This window comes from Vitis riparia, chromosome 3 (assembly GCF_004353265.1).
Source record: "Vitis riparia cultivar Riparia Gloire de Montpellier isolate 1030 chromosome 3, EGFV_Vit.rip_1.0, whole genome shotgun sequence".
NCBI lineage: Eukaryota > Viridiplantae > Streptophyta > Magnoliopsida > Vitales > Vitaceae > Vitis > Vitis riparia.
This window is the reverse complement of record NC_048433.1, coordinates 9,992,688-10,004,596: the sequence shown is the minus strand read 5'-3', so window position 1 is coordinate 10,004,596 and position 11,909 is coordinate 9,992,688. Positions and strand designations below refer to the sequence as shown.

At 32.7% G+C, this 11,909-nt stretch overlaps 1 protein-coding gene across 1 annotated transcript; it reads right to left on the bottom strand.

Moving 5' to 3' along the window:
* Positions 1-572: 572 nt before the first annotated feature.
* Positions 573-7,500, bottom strand: LOC117911505 (zinc transport protein ZntB). The gene is made up of 7 exons (XM_034825909.1): positions 7,419-7,500; positions 7,226-7,341; positions 6,060-7,085; positions 2,211-2,290; positions 1,430-1,694; positions 1,038-1,318; positions 573-962 (listed from the first exon to the last, which is right to left on the bottom strand). Exons 3-6 carry the CDS (start codon positions 6,817-6,819, stop codon positions 1,059-1,061), a joined length of 1,365 nt encoding a protein of 454 aa, XP_034681800.1. The 5' UTR covers positions 6,820-7,085; positions 7,226-7,341; positions 7,419-7,500; the 3' UTR covers positions 573-962; positions 1,038-1,058.
* Positions 7,501-11,909: the final 4,409 nt, after the last annotated feature.

Here is an 11,909-nt window from a genome sequence, read left to right as displayed (position 1 = left end):
TTCATCCTTCACACATCTTTTTGTGCTTCAGATTGTAATTTTTTTGCTTACAAGCAGGTTTACAATTTTGGAAATATATTTATGGACAGATGTTTGTTGTTATGAAGTAACTGGAAATGAGACCCATCTATTCCAGGATTTGCAAAAGTTCAATTGAATCACCAATTGAATCTAGTTCCCAGGTTGCATTTCCTTACAAAATTTTCTTATTAGTTCTTTACTGTTATGACAGCAACCTTCCTTACATTTGTTGTTATGACAGATTCCCTTTCCTACTTTGCATTCAGGAACCTTTGTAATCTCTGTGAAAGGAAGCTGGTTTTCCATTTATTTGTTTATGTATTCTGTTGACAGTGTTGTTGATTATCAATAATAGTATTCCTATTTCTTTTGTTTTCTCTGGTGCAGATTTGAGCAGTATGTAGATTATGCTCTTGATGTTCCAATCTACCCTTCTCTATAAGAAGAAGTATATTGACTATAATGGAATGTCCTTCCGGGTTTCCATCCAACCTTATGCTCTCTTCATTAGCAATCTCTACTTTGTTCCAAGATTTATCATAATCTTCATCTTGAGGAATTTCTAGTAACATACAGTTAATGGGTTACTAGACAATGATTATGTTAGTAACATACTATTACATTAAATGACAATGATTCTCAATGTATCTGTCTAGGACCGAAAAATAAAATGCACATACAGTTAATGGGTTCTCTGGAAGTGGAAGGCGATATATACTGAGAGGAAAACACGAAAGATGGAAAAATGGAATCAACAAAAGAATAGGCTCACTTCCAACTAGAAAACTCGAACCTGTTTCATCTTTGACTGGAATAAACATCAAACACTTCACAAGAATTTCCATTTCCATGGAGGAGTTGATTAAGATGCTATTGTTTGTCATTCAAGAAATGGATAAACCCAAGTTGGTTGATGGCAACTGGTGGGTTGAAGAACTTTCCTGGAAAAAGTATCGCAAGACATTAAATTCTGCAGAGTAGACGACAAAGAGGAAAATGAATGATAGAGAATGTACCATGAGATGGTATTACTCTCTTCAAATCCTAAGATAACCCCCTCTTTCGGATCCGCCGGGGATTCTCTTAAGGAATGACTTCCTGTTGAGCGACCAGCTTCTCCGTAAAGCCCTTCGTCTCCGCCAAGAAGCTATACGGGCATAGATAGCTGGGAAAGCAAAGCATAAGAGCACTAGAAATAACATCATCACACACAGTAAGATGACGTTGCGGAACCCATTTTTTAGAGCTGGGTCTCGTTGTCCTGTCCATGGAACTCCTCCCACATTCATCCCGAACACTGTTAAGAGTGCCCAACAAAGTGAACATGTTAAGTGCATTTTTACACAAAACTGAAATCATACTTGCATTGAAACTAATCAAGGAAGGTCATATCAAAGAGAGTTTTTACCTCCAGTGATGATGGATAAGGGAAGGAATATTATTGAGAGGAATGAGAGATAATATAATTTCCTGTTTATTTGCTCGGCTTGCCAGCTATCAAGACCAGCCTGGATTGCTGTAACACGATTGGCTATAAACCCAACATTCTCTTTTAACCTCCTGAGCCGTCCGATTAACTCTTCAAGTGAGATAATATCCTCGCTGGCAAACCATCGTTTTGAAGAGCACTTTTCCTTGACTCTAGGAAACACTTGCTCCCCATGTGCTATTACCTAGTTCCAGTAACATTAATACATAAACAACCATAAGAACATTTGACTAGTACAGTTTTAATTTCGTATTTAGAATGATTTTTGCAGGAGGATTTATTGGACATTTGGACCAAACTTAAGCTTCACACAATCACACTCCTCTGGGTAGTCTGGCAAAGGAGGTATGAAAAATACAAAAACACCCCATGAACAGATCAGTTGATTTTTAGTTGGTCCGACAAACCTCAACCTCCAGACAAAATCTGAAGTGTTCTAAATCTCAAAAACTTGGCCCCATGGTAAGCAGCCAATGAACCCCATGAAAGAGCAAGACTCTATTGGTTAAGGACCTGCCATTGACTCTGACTCTTAATCCAGATTTCAATGGTTTCTTGTCATGCACTTGAGTCCCAAATCACCACTAGAACTAGAATTTACCCATTACCAAGCAACTTAAATCTTAAAATGATTAGTAAAATTTCCTTTACATTTATTCCTCCTTTTGGCAGAAAAGCTAACGGATGGACAGATAACTACCTGCAAGAGTCGCTGCAAATTAAGATGCAATTTTGGGAATCTCCTGTCATCCAACATTTGTTTCTTCAAAGCAAAACCACCTGCAATCAAGGGAAAGAAATCACAACTTAAGTTCAACAAAAGAATAAACCATGAAAATTCTAACTGGGGCAATATATATCAGGATTTAAGCCCTTAAAGGACCAGTAAGCTGAAGACAATTTCTTTTAAACCAACCATCCAAGCCAACCAGTGAGGTTAAGTTTCTACCCTGGGATCCCCATACCCTAAACCCAACCAAACTGACAATGGGGTCGCTCATCAAGAAATATGAAAATAAGCATGACAAGCCAAAGGAAAATATATAGAATCTAACCACTCAATCATACAAAAATCGCAAAAATGATACATCTCTAATATCATTCCTCAGGCTATCCTAGCAGATAATAATATGCAAAGAAACCTTTACTCATCAAGCAGCCTGCAATTACTACAGGAATTAAAGAAATCACCAAAAGCTTTTATCAACCCAAATCAATATATTTTTTTAGTTGCAAGAAATTTCCAAATTACCATCAGCTTTTTCATTAAAACTTGTCCTCAACTCAATTCAAGGTATGATACGAACCCCAACTCTTACAATATACAAATAGCCAGAATCCAACACATACAAATATCATTAGTACTTGGTATATTGCTAATTATATCATAAAGGAAAGACACAAGAACCTGGCATGAAGGTGCTTAGGCTCATATATTGCTTAATTCGAGCCTAATATGATAGTTCAAATTTCTTTTAAATCCTATTGAAGAAAATAAGAGAACATCTTCAAAATGCAAACTTATTTAAAGTGGGGAGATCTTTTGTGTAAGTAATCAACCATTTCAGAATATAACAACAATTTTTTCTATTCTACATAGGCCCTTGACCATTGGTGGAAGGCTAAAGGCCAGGTCATGCCCCTTTACAAACCCTCGAAAAAGAGAAGACTACTTATAATGTAATATAATATAATGCAACAATTCTCATAGATATGCATGCCTCTTTTCCATATACAAGAATTATTCAACTGATGGCCCATGCTTCAAAAATGATCGCAATGTCCAATCAGTGTCTCATTACCTGATCAATAGAAATGAATTTGAGAAACTTCAAAAGATATCATGGGGTCCATTCAAGATTAGGTGATCTCAAATGTTTGGTTTTTTTAACTCTTCCCCTTAAGGCTCACACTCTGCAATGTGATTCCTTAACCAGAAATGTTGGCTTTTATTATTTTAGATTTTGGCTATTGAACTTTATTTGGAATTAAAATTAGTTGCATTGCAACAGATACAATCATTAAAAAAATAGAAATCTTTAGTCACGATCAAATTCTTTATACTACTGCAAGGCCTCAATCAAAGGTATATAGGAACTTCGCTTCACAGTTAGGTGCACTGAAATGTAAATTCACATTACGCTAACATGAAATGTCTTAGTGATTCATGGTTTGTGGATTGTGTGAAACTTATATTACTAAGCACCAAGTTTTCTAAGACACTAATTTACTATCATGCATAGGCACAATTACTTAGGATTGAATCTCCTGTCAACATAAGTCCCACTATGTAATGATAACATACGTTTAGGTGAAGGTTAGTAGTAATGCATAAAAATTACTAGTTCTTTACTCTCAGCTAAAACATAAATTTAGCTGGGAATATAGTTTTAGTCCCCTCAAATTTTGGGCTATAGTTATGATCGATCCATTCAAGATATTCAATGACTTAAACAGATTCAACAGGTAAACTATTAGGTAGAGTCATTACTTTTTCAGTTGTTTTTATATTGCAGTTATTTGGGCAAATTTCTGGCTTCAGACAGCATTTCCAATTTGAATTGAGGAAAACCGATATGGAAAAACAATCTTGCTTTTCTTCTATCTCCTTTTACCTTTTATGAGAACTATTTTTGACAAGGTGAATGCTTGAGAAAATTATTTAAAACATTCCGCTTAAAACTTCCATGCTTGGATGTTCATGTTGATTTCCAAAGGAGTCTCAAGACACTTAAAGATGGTAGGTTTTAAGAATACCAATTTCTGGACAAGAAGAAAGCCTAAGAAAATAGTTTAAAATATCTATATGCTTTATACACCAGAGTATCTTACAAATACTTATATTTTCTTATATTTTGAGTTCCAGCTTCTCCCATAATAAGGTGCACATGAGATACGCAGATCAGATCCATGGATCCCTACACCATAAAATTACTAAAGATTGTTCAGGATCATCTTAGGAAATTTGATTTAATTTCTTAAAATATGATTCACCTCTTATGTCTATACATATTACTCAACCTGGCATCCAGACAAAATGCAAGGTGCGCTTAAAGGAAGTTAGTGTCTTCCAGTAGTCATATACCCAGCTAGCATAAATATTAATTGAATCCCCGTATTACCCAAAAAAATAGTTTTGTAGGTTCACATACAATATTATTCCAAACAACAGCATTGACTAGATTTCTTTGGTGATCCCTGACAATGACTGAAAGGAGGAAGAAAAAACTATCTATAATTTCTCAAAAGTATTCCTGCATAGTTGCACCAATGTTGGGAAAATATAAGAGGACTTGAAATTTGACACAAAATATAGAATGTTAGATTATTGATGAGTAAATTCTATAACATTGTATCAAACAATTAATTTGTCCTGTAAAAGGATTACTCATGGAAAAATTATGATAAATGTATGAGAACATTGATCATACTTCATTATGGAGAACATTCATAAGACATGAATGAATAAAGGAAAGAAACTAAAAAGTGCTACACAAGGACTTCTGAAGTGTCAAGAGTTCAACATGTGTACTCCACTCTTTAGAAGCATCCATACAATATAAAGTTTCACTTCCAGCATGCTCTGTTATGGTGCATCAATAATCTTATGCCTAGGTTTGGAAATTAGAATAGAATAATGTGACCACCCAATAAATTTATCTTAGCATTATGCCATCGCATATGTCTAATCATCAATAGTACTAAAAGTAAACACTGCAAATTTTCTCTTCCCATCTCCCACAAACAACAACCTTGCTTTTGAGAGGTATTAATTTTCTCAACAATAAAATCCTTAATTATTTTTGTTTCGTGTAAATCGCATGGTTGGGCTTTAACATTTTGTTTATGGTAATGAGTTTGAACAAGTGACTGTGAGTGATATTGAAAATGAAATTGCAATGAGGTTTATGATGATTTTGTTTTGAGATTTGTTCCTTCTAAGGATAAAATTTTCAATGGTAAGTACCTTATTGTATGGTTTTTATTGTGTTATATTCACGGATTCAGTCAATCATGGAATAGTAAAAGGGATTCTTTTTCTTCTTCATTTTTTTGGGTTCTTCTGTTTTATACACCTCCATTTATCTTTCCTTTGTCTTTCTTAACTGTTTACCTACAATAAGTAACAAAAACTCTTTTGTCCAATTACAACTATCAATGAAAACTAAACCCAAAAAAATTAAGAAAAATGTCATTTTCCTCAATCCAGCAATAAATATTTTTGGCAATCCACATCTGTCTTCTCCTAGCAATAAATATTCCACTCAATTGTATTTTTGTCATTTTACAATACCGCATAGAACAATGAAGTTACTGTTTTAAATCAAAAGGACAAAAAAAAATTTAACAGTGAGACAAAAGTAATCACCAAAGCCTTAACCATCTACAAAGTTATGACAAAAGGAATACATGAATCCTAGAATAACCAGACCAGAAAAGTGATTTGATCAGAAAATGCACAAACAATCAAGAGAAGCATTATATGAAAGGGACAAAAAATAAAGATTGTCTAGGGAGGCAATCTGTATTGCCATAAAATGAAACTTACCTTTATCCATTTCAAACTCCACTGAATCCAACTCCATTTCAAGTTTAGTCACAAGATCTTGGAGTTGGTCCACATGTGTATCAATAATGTGAACAACAAGATTTGATACAGTTCTAGGTACAGGATTATCGCCCCCCTCAGAATGATTCATTGTCAACAGAAACTCAAGAACATGCTCCCTGATCACAATTCCACCCCCTTCCTTCCTCTCGCCTCTAACATAACTAGGACTCTCCACTCTTGGGACCTCTGAAAGTAGAGATTCACCCATTGGTGAGAACCCCAATCTGGGAACACGGCCCAGGGACACCGTAATCACTGAACTCTCAGTAATTCTTGCAGCTATTCGGAACGTAAAATCACTCGAGGCAGGTCCCGGTGAATTGACTCTAAACACAAGTGCCCCATCAACATGCCCACAAAAAGGTCCATTGCTAACAAGTGAGAGAATGTCCTGGAGTTTCAAAGGTGGGCAAAGAACATCAATGAGATGTTGTGCAGCCTGTGAGAGTTTCTGATTCCCTTTTGGGAGTTCAACATGGTACCAACAAAACTCATTGCCTGTGCCTTCAGCAAGATCCCATTCCTTGTTATAGAATTCGCCGTACCCATTGAATATATATGCTTTCTTTCTCACGGCACCAGGAAAATGTGTCCGATTATGGCGAGTCTCCTTGAGAGGAGTATCCCCAGAGAGGTCTCTGTCATTGTCCTCCTCCACCTCTCCATTGGGGCTGGGTTCTTCCCGAGCCAGCTCCATAGCCTTCCAAATCTATCTTTGTCTGATCAATTCAAGAAACAACAGAAAAACCTATCCACTAGATCCTAATTCAAATTTGGCACCAAATTCCAGATTTCAATGGATTGAAATTTTTCGACAGCCAAACAATCAACTGCCAACCCTTTCTACCAAATCAAACCCAGTTCAAATGCCTCAAAACAATGGGAAAAAAGGCCCCAAATCGGAATCACAAATCAAACCAGCAACAAATCCACCAAGATTTCAATTTGCCTATTCACGAATTCCTGAAATATCATTCAAAAACCAAATCTTTCAGCGTCCTACCCACCAAAAACATCAACACAGAATTTTTTCCTAAGTCAAACCCATTTCCATTATCACCCAAAAACAACAAAAATCAATGGAAACCAACAAAATGCTTTACCTTATGCTCGTTGGTAATCTGCATGCCAGGCCTGGACTAGAAATAACTCACCTCACAATCAGGCAGGTCCACCCGTTGTTCTTGGCCAGAGTTGTTCATCAACCACAAAACAATTCCTAGATGGATTCAAACAATGTCAAACAAAAAGAGTTGAAATTCAACAGAAAAATAAAATTAAATGGTGGGAACAAACAGGAAAGATAAAGACGAGACGCATTCCTCAGGAAGTCCAGTTGCTAGGAAGCTTCCTCAACCACCCTTCATTTTTTTTTTTTTTTCAATTTTTTCCTTTTTTAAATTGAATTAATAATTATACTTTCAATCATGAAGGAAATCTTCTACAAATTAATGATGAAAATTCTTATGTGAACTACTTCTATTTCAATTTTTAGAATTTTTTTTTTAAAAAAAAACAAAAATATAAGTAAATAATGACTTTTATATGATAAATAATAATTTTTTTTATTTAAATAAATATATTTCTAGAAGCTTGTAATGTATAGAAGGCTTAACAGATGTTTGAGAGGAAAAGAAGGAATCGGCTATATAGAGAGATGGATTTATGACCATTGACTCTTGAGGTTATCCTTTTTGTTAATTTTCCTAATTTGTCTATTTTTTATATTCATAATTTATTTAAGAAAATATTTTAGATGTTGACTGGATTTTTTTTCTATATTTGTTTTATAGCATGATTGCATCTCTCAAATTGCCTTTTTTAGTATGTATTTAGAAGGTGGTGTCGGTTTCCTGAAAAAAATACTGTTTGACAGATATAATTAAGAAAATAATGAAAAAAAAATTCCTCAATGCCAGCCAAATAATACTAATTTGATTGGATTTCTAAATTTAATTCTTTTTTTAAATTTAATAAAAATTCTAACTTTTGCGATATTCACATGGCCACCGGATATAAAATAAAATAATAAAAGGATAAGATTTAGGGAGATATAGTAGGGATGGCAACGGGGCGGGTTTTTTCGGGTACCCGCCCCGCCCCGCCCCTAATGGGATGGGATTAAAATTTATTAAACGGGTTTGGGGCGGGTATGGTTTTTTTTTAAAAAACCCGGGACGGGTTCGGGGCGGGTTCGGGTATTGCCCTATCCCGTTCCGCCCCGCCCCGCCCCGTTTACATATAAAGGCAAAGTGAAGAGCAGCTGCATGTTTTTCCCAATTTTGATCAATTTTTCTGTCTTCGATCGAAATCTTTGGAGTTTCTGAAGACTTTCAGTGTTCAATTTCAACTCTGGTAAGTCCTCAAGCGTTGTCGTTTTAGGCTCAGCTTTTCAGGACGCTATCAATTTCTCTTACTCGTTTGGAGCTCCGGATCGCCGATTTAGGGTTCGATCGATGTGTTTAGGTTCTTGTCTTTTGGGTTTTTGTTTGATTTTCTATTTTTGAGTGTTAATTTTTTTTTCTGTTTGCTTTTTTTATTTTCTCTAAATCTTTTGGGGTTTAAAGATTGGAATTTGAGGTGCAAGGTGTGAAAAAGAACTTATCTTTGTTGGGTCTGTGAGGTTTGGAGATTTGGATCTGTGTTGGGCGTCGATTGAAGTCGTTTTGTGATGATTTTAGTGAGGGTTTGGAGTGACAGGTGGTGATATCGAGATTCTGAACCTCTGTTTTGTATTAGGAGTTCGATTCGTTGATTGGTTGCTCTTTTGTAGAATGTTTGAAGCTTTACTTGATCTAAAAACTCATCAATTGTACAGCGGTTCACTGAAGAAATCGCTGAGCTAGTCCAATTCTAGAATGTTCAGAATCAAAGCTTGTTGCTTGGTTTTCGTTTTGTTTGGATTTCCTCTTGTGTTTGGTAACGCCCAACTCCGTATGCTCAGGCACAAAGCTTCCCCATTTCTTTTGGTGCACAACAAGGACTCTGGAGTTTCTGGCCTTGATTTTGGGTGTAAACTGCTTGATGGGATGAGGGAAATGTCAGGTTTTGCTCACTTTGTTGTGTAACTGGAAGTTTATTTGAATCTTGTGGTGTACTTGAGTGAGTGTTTGTAGATTGTTATTTTGGAAAGATGGTGCCATCCGGGCCACCCACTCCCATAGGTGGAGCCCAACCTGTTCCCCCTTCACTTTTGCGTTAGAATTCTGGTATGTTAGGAGCTCAGGCGGGTCCTGTGCCACCCCAAACAGGGTTCCCTTCGCTTGCGTCTCCAAGAACTCAGTACAATAATATGAATTTACTTGGAAATTTCTTCACTGCTCAGTGTTACTTGGAAACGTACTCAGTACAAAAATTTTTAAAGTAATTAAAAAAAAAAAAAAAAAAAAAAAAAAGAAGCTAAACGGGGCGGGACGGGGCGGGTATGGGAAATTCCCATAACCGCCCCGCCCCGCCCCGCCCCGTTTAATTTTTTAAACGGGACGGGAATGGGAATTGATTTTTCTAAACGGGGCGGGGTTGGGATGGGGGCGACCCGTCCCGAACCCGCCCCGTTGCCATTCCTAGATATAGACACCATTTGATAATGGTTTTCAAGAACAATTTTTTATTATTTAAAATAAATAAAAAACATATTTAGTAATTAGAAAATTATTTTTTATTAAAAAAACAGAAAATATGATGTTTTCAAATAATATTTTAAAATTATTTTCACTTATTTTTTAATAATTATTTTTAAAAACATTATATAAATATGTAAAATAATTAGAAATAAAGAAGTAGACATAAAAATTATTTTTAAAACATATTTAAAAATATATTAAAATATTTCACATTTTCAAATAAATTTTTTTTTCTACAAACATTATAGAACAGTTTTTAAAAATAGTTCTAAAAAATACTTACCAAATAAGGTCACGGTTAATAGTGTTTTTTATGGTGTTTTTAGTAAAAGTCATTAAAAATATTTTCAAGATAATCCTAAAGGGTTCTTTTTTAATATATATTATAAGAGATTTTTTAATGTTACAAGTAATTTTTCAAATTTTTAAATGTGTTTCCTGATTTTTCCAAATACTTGATTTTTTTTTTAAATTAAAAGTGTTTTTTTCTAAATATTTTCAAATTAACTCTTAAATTGTATTTGACAGTGTTTCCCTTCAAAAGTATTTTTAATAGAAATGTTTTCTCTAAAAATGTTATGTGAATAATTACCTATGAAGTGTTTTTTCAAGAATCATTATAAATGAATTTAAAATTTTTTAAAATATATTTTCTAAATTTTGTTAAACGTCACATTAAAAAAAAAAAAAAAAAAAAACCTTTTAACCTAAAAATATCTTTTAAAAATACTACAAAATAGATTCTAAATGTTATCTCCTACATTATTGTTAAAAGGAGATTAAATGTTCCAATTAATGCATTATTGTTCAAAAAATAAAACCTTTGTTTGGATTTCAATTTCTTAAAAAACCTATCTCCTACAAGTTGTATTGAGATTTATGAATGTAATTAATTGTTCAATATAGTTTTAGTTTTTCAATCCCCTTAAGAGCCTCTCAATTTCGGAGCATAAAACATATTTGCAAGATTTTGTTATTATAGCTTGATTTGATGAGCAACTAAATTATATATGATGTGATATAATGTAAAAGATATATCAACATACGTTTTCAATGTTTGATCATTTTAATCATGGCTATTGCATGATTTTATGAGAGTTACAAAATTTATTATTAGAAATTTTAACATCTGATTATGTATATATATATATATATATATATATATATATATATATATATATATATATATATATATATATATATATATATATATATATATATTAGTTGTTTGTTTATATGACACTAAATTTATCATTGAGGATCATCACTATTAATAATTATACGATAATAGATGAATGTTAATAAGGTTTTTACCAAACAATGCTCAAAAATTACAAGGGGTAAATAAAATTTAAAATTATTCTTCCATGTGGACCAAACAATACTAATTTGATTGGATTCTTAAACCAATTTTATTGGAATCTAAAATTTAAAAGTATGGTTTCTAGAGTTTAAATTTGGCATTTGTTCAAATAATTTTATTAATAGAGTTTTTCATTTTAGAAAGATTTTAAATTCCTCCCTATATGTCAAAATATATGCTTGAATCAAAAGAAAATATTATTATAAAAACAAAAAAAAATCATCAACAAATATCCCTTGAAACTTACATGAAAATTTGATGTTTTTAAAAATTATTTTTTAAAAAATGAAACCTTAAATTTTAATTTTTTTAAAAATATCAAGTAAATTTATACCTTATATATTTTACTTTTATTCAAAAAAAAAATAATAATTTTAAAAACAAAACAGGAATGCATTAAAGTCAGTTTGACAAGTATTTTTTAAAACAATTTTCTGTTTGGTAATTAGAAAACTATTTTCTATTTTTTATTCTTAAGAATATTAAAAAAAAAAAGTGTTTTTAGATAACAATTTTTAATTATTTTATGTTGTTTCCACTTATTTTATAAAAGATTGTTTTAAAAAATAATTATATAGATATATAGAATAATTAAAAAATAAAACACTAGATATAATTTTTTTAAAAATGTATATTTAAAAATATTAAAAATAAGTTAAAAACATTTTAGATTACTTTTATTTTACAAAACATTAAAGAATAATTTTTGAAAATTATTTTTAAAAATTAATTTTTAAAACTATTTTAAAAAATATTTACCAAAGAACCTTAATTACTACCTAAAATAATATATATACATCC